At 38.5% G+C, this 17,708-nt stretch overlaps 1 protein-coding gene across 5 annotated transcripts in view; it reads left to right on the top strand.

Moving 5' to 3' along the window:
- Positions 1 to 17,708, top strand: part of nonC (serine/threonine-protein kinase Smg1) — a 352,394-nt gene that overhangs the window by 38,943 nt on the left and 295,743 nt on the right. For all 5 annotated transcript variants that reach the window (XM_083136748.1, XM_083136746.1, XM_083136747.1 and 2 more), the window contains exons 8-9: positions 13,982 to 14,076; positions 17,141 to 17,298. In XM_083136748.1, the coding sequence (XP_082992874.1) occupies positions 13,982 to 14,076; positions 17,141 to 17,298 (253 nt within the window). The remainder of the gene's footprint in view (positions 1 to 13,981; positions 14,077 to 17,140; positions 17,299 to 17,708) is intronic.

Below are 17,708 nucleotides of genomic sequence, written 5' to 3'. Positions count from 1 at the left end.
AGAGACTAGTTGAATATCTAGTAAAATGACGCGCTGTATTACAATTACTAATAGTATTACAAATTGTACACAAACATCAAAGAATGAAATACATTAGACACGAGTTTTCTGAAAATTTCTTCTTTTTCAAACTTTATACAGACGAAAATCGTGAATGGTAGTGAGCTCGCCCTGTTGAATAGGATGGGATTTCTGAGTGGAATGTTCAATGCAGCATATTGATCAAGATACAACAACTGAATTACGGCGAAGTAGGTTAGAAACCCTGCGTGCTCAAGAGCAGCTTCGATAAGGCACCTGAATTGTCTAGAGCTGAACAAGGAAATGGGCGATCTTTATTTCCCAAGGCCATTCCGCAAAACTAATGCCACAAGAAGTTTCCTGTGTGGATTTGTGAGCATGAAATTGTAGGTTGATGATAGTACTACAAGACGTCAAGTGGATTTTTTCCGTTTCGTTATTTTATATCGCTTTGCTACCTATAGAGTTTGAATAACTAATTAATCATTTGATGAGCAGACAAACACAAAGTAGCCGATCCCGTGGCAAATTAATTAGCGTAATACAATGCGAAGTCTAAAGTCTGATTAGAACCTGGACTAGAAGATATTGTCTTTATACCACTTCCATCATCTATCGCATCCTTTATCATCGCGATTAACAGTGGTAGACGCGAAATAAAAATAGAACCTTTGCAAGGACGTCCGAAAGAGGGGCAAGGGGTGGACGACCCCCCTGGAAAATGAAAGTCAACCAAAAATTATATATATATATATATATATATCACACATATAATGTCATTTCAGCTACAATAATATATGTTAATTATTGCATGAACATAACTTCAAATTAAAGTAATGTTTTTTTTTAAAAGACAACACTTATGGTGTAGGATATGCACCTTGTTTCCCCCCCTGGAAAAAACTACCTTGCTTGCCCTTCCCTGAAAAAAAATGCGGGCGTCCATGAACCATTGGTATCTACTTCGGAGTATAAAGCGTTGTTTCTTCAATGTATAGCGCGGAAGTAGACCGCAACAGCCTCTTATTTGACAGGAAATAGCAACACGAGAATAGGGATTCCTCGTATTTTAGATTTTCTCAAACTAATTTCAAGTATGTGGTGGAAATTCCTTCTATATAGTATGCAAATCGAGGTTTGCAGTTTGAATGGGCGTATTCCTTTTCTCGGTTTTTCCTGGAGACGATATTTTCAATTACTTTGAAGCATTTTGTACCATTTTTTATTTTTATAAGCAATTTCATTAATTATACATATGATAGAATGATCTAAACATGAAACTCATTGTCTCTTCCAATGATTAACAGTTTTCCTTGCCTTTCATTACGCTAGGCCTCTCAGTCGCTATCTTTGTTGTGAACCTAGATTAAGTGTGGGGCTTATCCTCTATGCTTTCATCATACAGCATGGCTGTGGGCTACATGCTTGACATCTTAACACAACTCCTTTCAAATATTTCTCGGGAAACGTATTTCACCTATCGTCCTACGGGAATCAGACGAACGTAACTACAAAAATGCGGTTTTCAGTTTTGTTAAAAAAAAAATCCTCTGAAGGGTATTTGAAGTAAATCGACATTTTTCCACTTCTAATTCTTATCTGTAAGACTGAGTCACGTTTAAGAGTCAGACTTTATGCACAGTAAGGCTAATCGGAACTGAACCTACAGTTTATAAAATTGGATCCGAACCACTGTGTGCCTCCACCGGGTATCGAACCCGGGACCCCTGGAATACAAGGCGACGACGCTACCACTGCGACATCGGGGAAGCCGACCTTCACTTCAAGTATCGCTATCACTTTTTAGTAGTCAAGGAGTATTGCATTCATTTCAATTTGGAGTAAGAGTTCAGCATTCACGTAAATCAGCAAACTTTGAGTTTTAGATACCATGTTCAATAACAACTTATATCGTCACGGCCAACAAAATAATGGCCATGAAAAAATTAGTATCAAGACACCATACTAAAATTGCTGCTTGAAGAACACCGTAAAGACTAAAGTCGTTGCCTGCTCCGTGACTGATCAGCTAAGCTGCTATTTGAAACCCTGGCTAAGGTATGGACGTACCATTGAGTTTGTCCCAATATCTATTCAACCTCAACATAGTAAATAACTGAAGAGGTAGGAAAGCTACGTAAAATTGCCGAAATAGGAAATAAAATACTCCTCTACCCCCCACACATGCATATGCAGCCGAGTTTTGAAATGCCGAAGCAACTATTGCCCACGGTCACACTATATCAGTTGCTTTCAAACGTTAACATGATGAAATGAACGTTTCTATATGCACCTCCATGCAAATAATTTCATAGAATCCCAAATAAAGTTAAATTAATTAATGTATTGAAACTAGGCATTTGAATTTTCCCAAGGCAAACCTGCAGACATGAAAAGATCTGCCCATAGTCTTCAAGCACCTTTAAATACGCTGGCTCATAGCAGAATGTGATGTGTGAGCAAGAGTGCACTCGTGCACAATCCTACGTGTAATTTACAAACGTTAATTATTTTCCATTTCCTTTCGCCTGCATCCTAACATTTTTTTAATCCACGACAATCAGAGCAAAAAGTTTAGTTAGTTTTTTATGATAAGATTGAATTCCTGCAGAAATGAACAGAAACTACTGTGGGACCACAAGGATATAAACCTGAGCAGACTCGCGGCTCGCGTGCACCGTACTCTCGCGTGGAGGAGAGGGGCACAGTAAAGCATGCTTTCTTATGGCCAGAGCTGAATGGAAGAAGGAAAATCTGTGCGTACACTTTTCGGCGTTTTTTTTCCCCTTGTGGTCGCTCTATACGACGTATAACCCCATTGCACTCTAAACTAAGGCTCTCCGACATTTAGACGAGCTGTTTTCAGTTTCCTTTTTCGAGACCACGTTCTCTACGTTGACCCTCACTGGCAGAACAATTGAGAGGAAGAATGTAACTTATAAGATAGAAAACACTTATGATGTTTAAATAGTAATAACACGATCAAGGTGGCTTCGGTCTAGGACGGCTATGAGATTCGACAAGTTAAGATAAGTCCCATCCTGAAATCCTAAATAACGGAATTTACGGCGAGAACTGAAACATTTCAACCTGCCCGAAGATTGCACTTACCGCAACTTTCTTTCCGCAGCCCGGAATAAGACAGTGAGATTCTCGTCGTATGTCATCAAAGGAGAAAAACATGCGAACGGGATTTTTTCTCTTTCTTCCCTTGGATAGCGAAGAACCTTCTCCTTCCATTGTAACCAATCGTAAAAGACCGAGATTCCCATTCACGCTAGTTTTAAGGATCCCAATTTCTTCATCTACCTCCGCTGTAAAATGTAGTTCTAACCTCCTACCCCTTCCTTAAATCGAACACTGCGAATCTGATTGGCTCCATGTAGAAGCAGCTTGTGGCGTATTTGTACACTGCTGAAAAATGCAGAAGCAGAAATAGTTATTTCCGTGTGTTAAAGCAAGATATATATATATATATATATATATATATATATATATATATATATATATATCTTGCTTTAGTATATATATATACTAAAATGACAAAAAGGTAAGTAAAATAACCTAATTCAATTAATCATATACATATACACACCTGAACGATTATCGCCTGCACCATATTACTGAACAAATCCAAAATAAAACTTTATAATCACTCATTCCACTAAATGCCCTTGAGAACTGGAGATAGGTTGTCGTCGTCTTCTTTGTTTGGCACACACCGCCTATTAGCGATTTCTTGCCAGAGGTCCTATTTGGTAGTATTACACTTCTCTTAAGAAAAACACTTGAGGTGTTTTATCAAACTTTCTAGGGTGCACGCAGTGATTCTAATCCATTTCACCAAAAATATACTTTTGTCCCTATGGATTCATGTCTCACCATATGTACGCTTAGATTTATTTATTGATTTATTTATTTCAGATGTTACCCCTAATGAAGTTAAGGAGTTTTCATTTAATGCCCTTGCATTTTCTTTCTTGTGTCCCTCTGCTTTGATACCGAAATGCTCTTTTGTTGTAAAACACACCTACAAATACTTAAAAAAATAATAATTCTAAAACGTATTAGCTAAAAAATACATTTTTCTTGGACTTCTTTATTAGGCACAAATGTGTACACTAAATACATATTCAACAAATACAAAGTGAGATCACTTACCTTTAAGAAGCCGGGTTCGCATCCAGGATAAAACGTTCAATAAATGTTAGTATTAATATCTCCATTTCCTCTCTTCTTTTTCACTTAGAATTCCATCAAATAAACAGGCGTAATTCTGCAATTCCCCATCATTTGACATTTACAATCAGTGAATATGATAACAAAAGTGCTCACATGTCTACAAATGTCTTTATACTTCACTACCTTCGAGACGTTACGTTGTTCACGTCGCAAACAACAGAAAAACGCTTCGCTAAATAGGTAGACTCTCGAATATTTGGCCAGATAAGACGTTTTCATTTTAAGGCATGTCAGACACATTTTAAATGAAGGAACGTTAGAATTTTTTTTAAAAAAATATCTTCGGTATCGTAGATGTGTGATACAAAGTGGAACAATTTTGAAAAAATACAATTTAGTCAGATATTAAATTATGAACGTTGGACTTTACATAGCAGCAACATTAATATTCGGATACACTTAATAAAATAAGGAACAAAGGAAGTAGCTAAAAATGAGTACATAAAAAATATTACGTGGTAGAGTTGCACAGCACGCTACGACGCCAGGGGTTCCGGTTTCGAATCCCGACCTGTGCAGGAGTGTTCTTTGTGATTGTCCCTTCATCAGTTTCACCATTTCGTCGCTCATACTCATCGTTGCTTTCTTAACCGCCAGATTACCATTTCGGATGTACAGACGGGATCAAATGAAATGTACTTCCGTTTTCCTACCAACTCAGAAGCGAGTTGGAAACTCTTCATTGCTCCTGTATAGATAAGAAAGTGGGGGAGGGCAATAGCAGACAAGGCCAGCACGCAAACTTGTTTCCGGCAAAGCGTCTTGTTGGAGTCTTGGCAGTTTGTGGAAGGATTTTGTGTTCCTCCCCCACCCCAACCCCGCCTTTCTCTCTCTCCTTGAGTTTGTGTTTGTGTGTGTGTGTGTGTGTGTGCGCGCGCCGACACCTGTTTCATTTTAAGTTTGACGTATTTTTATTGCATCGACTAATTGCTGTCATGACTGGAAATGAAACAGGTTAGCAATGGAGACATAATGAGGGATCAAAAATACAAAAATTCCGGGCATGAGTACTTAGTAGTAGTAAAGGTAAGGTAAAGTTCGTCGTGCGTATAGAACCGTGCCATGAAGGCACATTTAAGGGTTTGTGGCAGTAGGGTGTCGCATATTCTCGAGTTCGGACATTTTGGAGGTCATATGACCAGCACCACGCTCCAGCCATCTTTACTCCCCAAGGATGTAGAAGAAACGAGAAAATAAAAATGTTTTACATTCTGCGTATGTGACAAGTAATTTTTTGGATATTGTCTTTGAAGTATCTGTTAACATCCTAACCCGCAATTTTGTTTAAGGATAAAACTGGTTGAAGGCCGCGAGTGTTCCTGAGAAGTAATGAACATATCACAGAACGCGCAATAGTTTAGCTCGCGTTTTTCTGAAAAAAAGAAAGAATGATATACAAATCAATTCTACGAATGCTTACGTCATTGTGACCATGGAGTGCATTTTGCACACTAACGAGGATCTGGCGTCATGACATAAGGTCAGTATAATGGTCTGTGGGGTTTGGACTGTGTCCTATCCATTTACGTTTGTAGTTGTCCTTTCACAAATTTCATCTTAACACACCTTTCATACTTATCTTTGTGATTACCCAAAAGTGGAAGAAAAGCGAAATAAAATAAATAAACACATCGATTATTGTGTCCCTGCGTTTTTCAATCTTTCTTCATGACCGAAAATTTATGTTTCACTGATGTAATGCATCACTTTAATCATGTGAATTATTTTCCGTCATCGTTGTGTGCTTAATCATTCCTTAAAGCATAGACTCTAATGCTGTTGTCCTTAGTGTAATTGATCTTATTGTGTGGAAGTTTTGATGTGGACAAAATAATGGTGAAGAATAAATCTCAATTGATTGTTCGAAATTTAAAATATAATAACTCCGAGGTGACGCATATTAACTGTTCTTAGTTCGATGTCAAAGAACGATTTCTCCTATACATTAAGAAGGATTCCGGCCTCCGTGGTAGAGTGGTTAGCACAGCTTGCTTAAACACCGGCTTTGGCATTGTGTTCATTCGGTGTTCATTGTGAGTGTCCCTTCATTAATTTCATCATTTCATCGACCATCCTCATCGTCGCGTTTAGCCAAAAGTGGCACAAGAAGCGAATTAAAATAAAGCAAATCAATCAATCAATCGATCATAGGGTCTCCGGTTTCATAGAGCAGTATGCAAAGCACTTCGTCATGGATGCCCTCAAAATTCAAATAATAATTTGCAACAGAAAACCTGATATTAGAGTATTTTAATAGTTTAGGCATATTAACAATTCACGTCAACCAACAATAAACAATTTATTGATTGATTTTCTTTTATTATACTTCGCTTTTTGTGCCACTTTTGGCTAATTTGCAAAGATCAAACATTCATGGCCAGGCCAGGATTCGAACCCGGAACCCCTGGTTCTGAGATTTCGGCCTGTGTATGGGGTTGGTGGCCATCCACCGTCGTGAGGAAATTGAGGAGCTACAAATTAGTAGCGTGACGCGGCCATGGAAACCTGCAAAGACTGAAGACCACAGATTAGCTGAAGACTTGTCTTGTTAACCACGCGTCACCCCATAATTCCAACCTCGGCAGGTGGAAGTGAAGCCGGCAGTCGGTAGGTAGGACGTGGCCCTCACGGACCGTTGCGTCACGGGTTATTATTATTATTATTATTATTATTATCATCATCTTCAATCAAATAAAGCTTTATCGTTATATATTACCGTATTTCATCGCATAATCGTCGCACCCTGTTTTTCAATCCAAAGAGAGAGAGGAGGGGGGGAAGGCAGAACACAAAATCCTTCCACAAACTGCCAAGACCCCAACATAAAGCTTGCTGGAAACAAGTTTCCGTGGTGGCCTTGTCTGCTACTGCCCTCCCCCACTTTCTTATCTATACAGGAGCAATGAAGAGTTTCCAACTCGCTTCTGAGTTGGTAGGAAAACGGAAGTACATTTCATTTTATCCCGTCTGTAAAGCAGTCCCAATGTCTGCTCCAAGTTGCACAGCTGCTTTCAGAGCCCTTGGTTTGAGAAGGGGGTGGGGGTGAGGAAAGGGTCTTGATTTTTCATACCGAAGCTCCTTCATTTCTTTCTCCCATTTATCTTGGTTGAATTTTCTGAGATACGGAATTTACCTCATTTTGCTTTTCATTACGTTTTATTGCGTTACCCACGGTACGCTTACATGTACTTAACATTTTCAATTTCCTTGCACGTACCGACACCCTTTGGTTAGATACGGCAAATATAAATAGCTGTCGTTCGTCAAATGTTGTTTTTTTGTTGTGTTACCCATTTTTCTCGTACTTCAGTCAGGGATCAATGCAGTTACTCATAACAGATGTAGTCAGGAAGTAGCATGAATTGTTCTTTCCCCGCATTGTAGTTGACCGGTAAAAAACTATGTAACAGTAACAGAAGGCTTTCAAGATTTGTCTGAATATTAAAGTGATCTTTTTTTTCACACCCAAATATAAATAACTAATTTCAGATTTGAAAACGTAACAGGGGTGTAAGGGGTGACCTTCCACGCAGTACATACACCCGATCGTCAAAATCAGTTCCACGTAGTACACCCTGGGCTGCCTTTTGCTGACTAACAAGTCTCTGGCGACTGGCCAGTATAATTCTGTATGTTCTCCTGCTTTTTGTCATGTGTGCTGAGTGCCCCTTTACAGCCTCAGCTTTTAACCTAAGTCAGAATATTTTCATATTTCAGTTATGCGACCTTACAGTTATGTTATTTGTTGTGGTAAGGGGCTGGACCCAGTATAACGTGGCGGGTGCAAAATAGCCTAAGTGCTGAAACACCCAAAATTAAAAAAAAAAAAAAAACGTAACAGGGAATATAGCTTTAATAAATGTGTATAAATATTTCACAATGGATTATATTTATGTACATGTTGTTAATTGTGAAATATTGTGAAGAAATGAAACAAAATGCTACGTTTCGGTTACTAATGTGAGCCACTGTATATGTAATGTTTTTATTTCATTAACAATGTACAATGGTCAAATACAACTTTGCAGACCTCCGTGGCGGAGCGGTTAGCACATCGCAATACGACGCCACAGGTCCCGAGTTCGTATCCCAGCCTATGCATCATTTTCATTTTTCTTTGTGATGTCCTTTCGTCAATTTTGTAATTTCATCACCCATCCTCGTCTTCGCGATTAGCCAAAAGTGGCAGAAAACCAAAGTTAAATATAACAAATCAAAATCAAACATTACTTGGCATGACAAGAATGGATAGGTTATTTTGAAGCTGCTGTTATTAAAAGCAAATTTTATGTAGCTTTCCTAGACAGAAGTTTCAAACACAGAAACTGATTGATTGGATAACGCCTGTGGATTCCTACTCGAGCAGAAAATGTATATGTTTCCATTTATTACTTACAACAATAGCAGACTGATTTCCCGCTAAATCAAAGAAAACTTGCATTCACAGTTACAAATTGACGTGTTGAATGATTTCTCTCACTCCAATTCTGCTTAATCGAACAGCACACCACAACGTGGGTCATTAAATATTTGCAACTTACTCTCGAGTTCCTCAACTAAAAATAAATTGACTGCGAAACAAGACCTCGTCTGCGATAACTATATACCACGTTATATGAAGAGTATACGCAAGTTGAAATTCCATCATAATAATTTGAATTCTTCTAGTAGCTACAAACATATTTTTTCATACATATTTTCTTAGCAAAATATGAAGTTCCTCACTTCAACAAGGACAACATATACACAGTATTCCACAAGAGTTTTTAGTTCGAGCTAGTCGTAATATGAATATACACGTCACTTCATTACTTAGTTTAAAAAAAGTGCCAGGCAATGTGAATTCGACGGCATGCCTGAAATTATTTGCAGTATCTCATGTATCAAGGGGGCTTTTTAAGTAAAATGAAGGACACATACCACATGCTTGGGTCAATTGAGAGTAGTAGAAACGTAATTATACTGCATGTTGCAACTGAAACAGTATCCTCGAAGCCGAAGTCGTTGAGTGATCCACTCATAAACTCTCTACCAAACATTTCAAGTTCGAGTAGACACCTGGGCATGAGCGTTTTCTTTGGTAACCATCCCTTCATAGATTTAATATGATCATCATTAATGTTCATAGTCGCGATTATCTACAAGTGGCAGAAAAGCGATACAAGAACAATACAAAAGTAGAAGAAACAAAAGAGGATAAAAGGATGAACTTAGTTAATGATAGGAAGTTTTATAAAATTACTGTTTCTTGAAGAATCTTGTCCTTTGTTCCGATTGTATTTCTCAGTCACACGTTGCTCAATGTCCATGTCGACTGTCGTTCTTACATTCTTGAAAATTACTTTAATGTCTGCCTATGCTCTTCTTTCAAACGTGGTAGGCGCTCTGTCTGTTTCTACACCAAAAAGTTTAATTCATCTCCTGTCCAAAAAGGCACGAATTACTGAAAGTAATTTTCAAAATTGTAAGCAGATGAGGGCCCTTGTAAAATACGTGTACTGTCCTTTTATTCGCTTAGTTTTGAGAATCACTCTCCATACAATTGTTGCCTACTTCAGAGTCCAAAGGCCCTGTCTAGCTACAGACCAGTTGCGCAAACGCGGTTTCATTTGTTTCGTACACAAATTCCATGCTATATACGTATTTTCTACTTGCTAAAAGCAGCGGCGGCTCAAGGGGGAGAGCCGCCGTGCCATGGCACTACCCTCAGAAGAAATGCATACCTAGCCCCTAGCCCAAGTATTGTTAAATTAATACATTGATAGTTTACAGACAATGAGATTCGAATCTTTCAATCGGTCAAGCTGACGTGACGACCGCCCCAACCACAGACTAGATATGAACCGCCCCAACCTCCTCACTGCATCGCCAGCTGTTTCGTATCCTCGGCGAGGCAGCGGTCGGCGCCACCCAAGAGCTGGCCTAACCAAGTTGAAACGCGTGCAGAGGGTTGGTGAAGTCTCAGCGAGTAACCTTTGCACCATAAGCCGGGAAGAAGGTGGCAGGGGGTGGTGTTAGCCAATGGGGTTAGCCCATAAGACACCAGCCGTGCCCGTTTAGCACAGCGAGGGAACTTTCTCAGTGTTGACACCGTTGCCATCTTCAGAGATAAGTCGCTAAATACGACGGATTTGTACGACCCGTTGGGGAAGTAATTCGTGAAAAAGGTACTATCTACTTTTCTGCCAACATTTGGAGAAACGAACCTAGTATTTTTCCGAAGTTAAATGAACATTTTGATAATAGATAGATGCGCCTAGAGGGCCATCCAGACTTTTTAAAAATATAAAAGTAAAAATTCCTTTGGCATTTCGACAATTTCTTTTTACATCAAATGTAGAATATTTTCAACGTCCAGTTGGAATACGTGTGCATGGGGGAGGAGAAGGTGAGAAGATTTGCTTTCCCTTCCTCTTGTAATTGTGTTTTTAGTGAAGTGTCCTGTAGTGTTTAAAGATAGGTTAGTGAGTGAAGATGAATCGTATTAGTGTGTTATTACTTAAACACACTGTTTTCCACGTTACCAAACAAGGATATACATCTTGGCCAGTGGGGCAACCTCAAGGAGGGGGGCCAAGGCATTGCGGAGGTTTTTTTTCTTCGATTTCTTGATCACGTTGACAGTACCCGCCGGCCGCCACTGGCTAAAAGTGCCTTTCATATCGCCTCAGGGCGTTGTCTACTCGGATGCTTCGTGATCGAAGGTCACGTGTACAAAGTTTCAGATTTTCCGATTTGCGTGGTGCTGCTGCTATCAGTTCGGTTCGCCTTCTCAAGGTCGCGCAGCAAGCAATTATTTTTCGTCTTCCGATAGGAAAAAGCTTGCCTCTCGCTTATGTGGACGAACGCGTGGCACGGATGACTTTTTGGCTCGACCATGGTTGGTCCTTTATGTTTCGTCCTTCAGCATTTTAATCTAAGAACGAATCATTCTCATCGAAAAACATAATGTATTTTTTTTAATTGATGTAACACATGTAAACCGAGAGCGAGAGATAGATAGATAGATAGAAACGTTTTCCTTCAACAAACGTTTGTTTTCCTATTGTATAAAGTGAACGCACATGTTAAAATTCATCTTGCATAGATATTCAAATTAGAACAAATTCACGTAAAGTGATTAAGTATGCAGAAAAGAAATATATTTGTGATAAATACATAGTTAGTCAGTAAATTCCGATAACCAGAATTCTGTCACGCCGAATGAAACGTTTTGTTTTACAATTTAATGTTTTCACTGACATCCAAAACGAAAATACGTATTATAACTTAATGACTTTCAAGGTGTCAAAATATTGTAATGTTACTATGCTGCCGATCACAATTATGAGAACGCTACGGGTCCCGGGTCCGAATCCCGGCCTGGGCGTGGATGTTTGTGAGTGTGCATTCATCAATTTCATATTGTTATCACCAATCTCCATCTTCGAGAATTAGCCAAAAGTGGCAAAAAAAAAAGCGAAGTCAAATAAAGCATATCAAAATCAAACAATTATGAGACTTCTTCGAAAACGCCTTCGATAACGGTATTTGCTATTCGTAACGGATATGTGTATCACTTTTTCGAAACAGACTTTTGTGGAGGAAAAGAACTGTAACGTTACAAAAGTAACGAGCACAATTATACGAGAGACCTATGTTATTCTCTCCGGAACACGGCATCGGACACGGTATTGCACATCGGAACGTCTGTATGATACCAGCTATAAATAACGTTGTTGCTTTGAAAAAAGGAGCGTAACGTTTTTTTCAGTAGTGACCTCAATTAAGTTACTGGTTAATTGTAACGTTACTATCACTTTCCACACACACTAAAGTTACTAGTCAATACATGACGAACCTCTATCTTACCCTGTAACGTTACTGGTTGCCGGCAATGGATGTAACGTTAAAGTGTCACGTGAAGACCTACTTCTTTAAAGATCAGTTATGGTTCGGTACCGTTATGCACACCTGTAACGTAATGTTCATATACCTGAGGTAACGTTTCTGTTCACGAAAAAAGTTATTCTGTTTCTGGTTGTAACGTAACGGAAACCGTAATTGAAAATACCGTTCCATTTCGTTACGTTACGACTCCCTGCTTAAAACAACAAATCAACAACAACAACAAGTAGACACCTATTGTAGTAAATGGCTGTTGGTATTTTCCACTTTCTTGTTGCAATTTTTGGGTTGTGTTTGGTTAATATTAGGATTAATATTACTCAATGTTACTATAATTGCTTATTATTTATGCTATATTTGTTGAGTTATTATTAGGGAGACAAATTTATGGTAAATAAAAACTGAGGAGAGCGGTAAATATAATGTTAGATCAGCGGTATATACCAGCGGTGGGAAAAAAAAATTGGCACACACTTTTTCATTGAGAGGAAACAACATACAAAAGAGCTATAAATTGATAAACTACTTCATTTTTATATACTGTACACATACACAAGTACTTAGCTGTCCAACCAAAAAGAAAACATCAACACAAAATCACTTCATTTCTAAATTGCATATCTCAAGTGTTTTATTCATTGTACGTATTTAAAGGATATCCTTGCTGTCCAACAAATAAAATCACTACTGCACATACACAAACACATGTTGAAAATCACATGATGATAAACAAAATTCATTCATGACTGAACACAAATGACACCATTGTTTCCCTTGATGTGCGGGAACAGACTAATCTTATCGCTGCTACAGCTAGCATGTTCAATGAAACTGGAAGTTGAGTAGACATTCGGGGGAAGAAAGGAATGCAGCTTGACAGGGAGCGAAGTTTTCGAACTGAGATTATGTGCCTGGGAAATCCCAATTTGCATCGTCTTGCTGATGTGATCGAAGATAAAACGTTCTTCAGCTACAAGTGGTAGGAAACTTTAGGCAAACGTTTTGTTACAGATCGACAGTTTGCGCGCACAACCTTGATTGCCAGTTTTTGCGTATTTTCTACTTAATTTGATGATATTTCACGGTTATTTCGTGAAAAAGCGTTCATTTCGTGGAAAAGCACACATTTCACATTACTTCGCGAATAAAACTCGTGCATATTTCATCATTGGGGGTGTAGTTACGTGCAGAATGTTCAAAATTGCATCTTTTTTTCACATTTCGCGATTTCGCGCATCGCGAAAATTCAATGTCCCTAGTAATTATTTAAAAAATAATTCTTTGTTTACCATTAGTCAATACGTGACAAGTATTATGTAAAAGCTTGCTCCTAATGCCCGTATCTATCAGTTAATTTCTGTTCAGTTTCCCATCTTGTTATTACTTTTAACATATGAGGTGAATGTCCTCAAAAAACTTGGTTAAACGGGATTCTAAGTTTTGTGTTTAGCTAAAATGTAGTGACCTTGTTACACGTATGTTTAAATACATGAATTGCCATAATGACTTGTTGGAAAATTTGGGTTCTTGGTTTGAAAAACCGGGAAAAGTCAGGAAATTTTGTAGAAAATTGTAGGCATCCTGGTCTTAACAGTTTTCATGTTTTAAGTTACGGTTGCATGACATTTAAGCATTTGCCACAGTGCACCATTCAAACCATGTAACTGATATTTATATTTGTCTGGCTGAAACATTGTTGTCAGAAAGAGGAAACATAGTGCTTGTTAAAATATATATTTGCTTCTAATATTTTTCAAGTGCATGTTTTTTGTAAAAACCTATGTAAAACTAGAAAGAGCATGTAGCTTATGAAGTTGTATTGCATTTACAGGACCTTATTCAACCATCTTCTGGCAGATCATCTCCTGACGATGAACCTCCTCCTACCCCAGAAGACTGCATTGTTAAGATTACCTCATTGATCAGGTAACTTTGTTTTGCAACATATTTTATAAAAATAGAATATACTAGTCAATGAATTGCTGTAAGTACGTGATTTCTATATGCTCCAAATGTTATGAGGCTATAGTGTAACTAATTTGAAAATCTAAGAGGATTTTCTGGAAGGAATTAACAGTAAAGTATATTTATATCATTGTTTAATACAAGAATTAATATTATTTGTCAGTTTACTTTTAAATGATAGCTTTGATGCAAAAATACGAGGTTTGTTCAGAAAGTATCAGATTTTTATTAATATAAAAATTGTGTAATCAGATACCACAATCTTACATTAATATCCTCAAAAGTATTCCCCTTGGGGCTGCCACACACTTCCAGCGCTGCTTCCAACAGTGGTAGAACGCCTCATTTGGGATTACGTGCAGCTGGTCTGTCGCATTTTGCATGATGTCTTCTCTGGACTGAAATCTGGTTCCGTTGAGGGGCATTTTCAGCTTGGGGAAGAGCCAGAAATCCCATGGAGTCATGTCGGGAGAGTATGGAGCCAGACAAAGCACAGGTGTGCTGTGTTTGGCCAGGAAAGTCTCTATCAAATGTGAAGAATGGGTGGGTGCGTTATCGTCATGGAGGTGCCAATTGTCCGTTGCCCACAGTCATTAGTCAAAATGGAATGAACAGATTGAATGCTGATGTCCACCTCGTCTGCAAGTTCTCTGATTGTAATTCGACAATCCTGTATCACCAGGGTCCTCACTCAATGACGATCTCATTCCTGGATGTTGAGTGCCTACCAGAACGTGCTTTACTCTCCACTGACGTGCGGCCATCTTTGAAGCGGTTGTACCATTCCTTTATCTGTGTGGTGCCCATTGCTTCGTCCCCGAAGGCCTGTCGAATCTTGTGGATCGTTTCCACTTGAGATTCTCCAAGCTTTACACAAAATTTAATGCAGTAGTGTTGTTCAAGGTTTTCAGTCATTTTGTCAAAAACGAAATTCCGACGCCGCTCACTTACACCTCCTCACTCATCGGCGGGCTGCCGGCGACTGACTGCTTCTGCAGGCTGAAAAAAAAAAAAAACAATGTGCAGTAGGATCACCTACGTATGTGCAACAAACCATGCCTCCTAACTACATTTGTTTATGCCAAATAAATTAAGGTCTGATACTTTTTGAACACACCTCGTACGTTTAGTCATGAGTCCAAACATGTTCCAGTGTGCTTTTGAAATCTGCTTAGTAAATGTATTTTGACAAAATCGTTCGATTGTTCTTTCTGTAGATTTTTTTAATTGTTTCGAAAGTTACAAAGAGCTCTCTTACATATTTTCATAGTCTACAATAATTTGCGATCTGAAAAATAATTAATAAATGACAAAATTGATTTCTTAAATGTGTACACGTTGCTGTGCTTTTTGAGTTTATAAATTTGATACAAATTTTAATTTGAACAATTTATGTCATTAAAAATTTGTTGAATAATTCAAATGAAATAAATATCTAGCATAATTCTTGAAATTGGATACTTGATTATTATTGTTAGATATTCATTGATACTACATATTTAGCTACATATCCTTTTGATTATACATATTAAGGTACATACAAGGGTCGTTCAAGGTTGACCAGGACTTTCGTGCGTAAAATATTAATGAATCAATGTAGCGCTGCATTACTAGGGCAGGCCAAACCATGATTCCTTGCGAGTAACCATGATCCTTTGCGACACATTTGGCGCATGCGCAGTAGTGTAAACAAAGATGGCGGCAAGTAGTGTATCTGTTGCTGTGGAACAGCGGTGTATAATGAAATTTCTCGTGAAGGAGAAGGTGAAACCTGCTCAAATTTGGCGTAGACCGCAAGCACAGTATGTTGAACAATCACTGTCACGGGCAAGAGTGTACGAATGGTGTCATAAAAGTTTCCCTCCACCCAAGAAAAGCAAAGTGCTGCCGTCTGCCGGTAAGATTTTGGGAACAGTCTTCTGGAACATGAAAGGTGTTATCCATGTGGATTTTGTGGAGAAGGGTGCCACAATTAATGCCAAGTATTACTCAACACTGCTTCGCGGTGCTGTACGTGGGGCTGTTCGGAAGAAAAGACCTGGAATGTTGTCGAAACACGTCATTCTTCTCCATGACAATGCCAGGCCCCACACGGTCCATTTGACTAAAACAACACTGGCCAACTTGCACTGGGAGGACCACACAGTCCTTACAGTCCAGATTTATGCCTCAGTGATTTCCACTTGTTTGGGGCACTTAAAGAGCATTTGGGCGAGACGCACTTCCAGACAGATGAGGAACTCAAGAACGCTGTCCCGCAGTGGTTACGACACCAACCTACTTTTTTCTACGCCAAAGGCATCAAGGAACTTCCACAACGACGGCAACGGTGTCTGGATGTTCAGGGGGAATACTTTGAAAAACTGACATAGTTTGGTGCTTCTATGTATGTATATTTCCTGTCTAGAAATAAAAGTCCTGGTCAACCTTGAACGACCCTTGTATTTATGTACATATTTGTTTCCTTGATATTACATAAAAATCTGGGATCTATTAATAACATGCCTTAATTTTGATTTTTGATATTTCTGAAAGGCTTATGGTGAATTTTCCTGCCATGTTTTGTCACAAAATAATGCGAAATTTATAATTATTACTGACATGACATTTTCTTAAGTTTGAACTATCCTGTAAGTTAGGCAAATCACGGAAAAATGATGAATTCACCTGTAAATATTTGAGACATAAATACGGAATCATTTACAAAGAATAAACTTAATTCTCTGATAACTGCATAAATGTTTTATTACGTGGGAAATGTTTATTTTGTGTAATAAGTGTAGTTTTGAAATCAAACTTAGGATTATATTCACCATTCACCAAAGTGCCAATTTACATACCGCTTTTGATCCCAAAATATGTCCAGGTTTTGTACTGGAATGTTGATCTTTCATTCACCGTAGATATGTGACACTAGGTATTCATATCAGCTTATGCATAATGAACATTCACTTCGAAGTGTTAAATCCTGTACATTTTTTTTATCAATTATGTGTAATAATTGCACTTTTCTTATTCTTTATAGAGTGTTCAATACTGTTATCAAAAGCTTGGGTACCCATCTTAATCCAAGTATGTCATCTGCTGTATCGTGGACCTTTTTGACTGACTGCCTTGTAAAAATGCTAAGAAGTGTAGTGATGGCTGTAGAAGTCCAAGTTGAAGAGGAGATGCTGATTGCAGGTAGGATGAAATAAATATGTTTTATGTTTCTTAACCTTAACACATGTGAACCCTTTAACGCCGGGTGGGTGATATTGCGACCAGCAGCGTGCAGCAGCAATTAACGTGCAATTTCTCAAAATCTACACATGATATTTCACTTCTGTCTTTTTTTATCTTTAGTGTACATTCGAAGTTATGACGTACTCGAATTACAAAACAATACATCCATTGCATGCACGTGCACTCTGGTACAGCAAGCCCAGCAGTTCTGGCACACAGCATAACTGTTACAAAATTACTTCTTTAACTTCTGATTTTTCATTATTTCTTCCATGATGCCTCAACAGAATCAATTTCCAAGCCTCCTAGGTTCGTCCTTTTCCGATATGGGGCCATCCACACCCTCGCGTGGCGTGTTGACAAAACAT

This window comes from Lepisma saccharinum, chromosome 15, assembly GCF_977018435.1.
Source record: "Lepisma saccharinum chromosome 15, izLepSacc3.1, whole genome shotgun sequence".
NCBI lineage: Eukaryota > Metazoa > Arthropoda > Insecta > Zygentoma > Lepismatidae > Lepisma > Lepisma saccharinum.
This window is presented reverse-complemented; position numbering and strand designations above follow the sequence as displayed.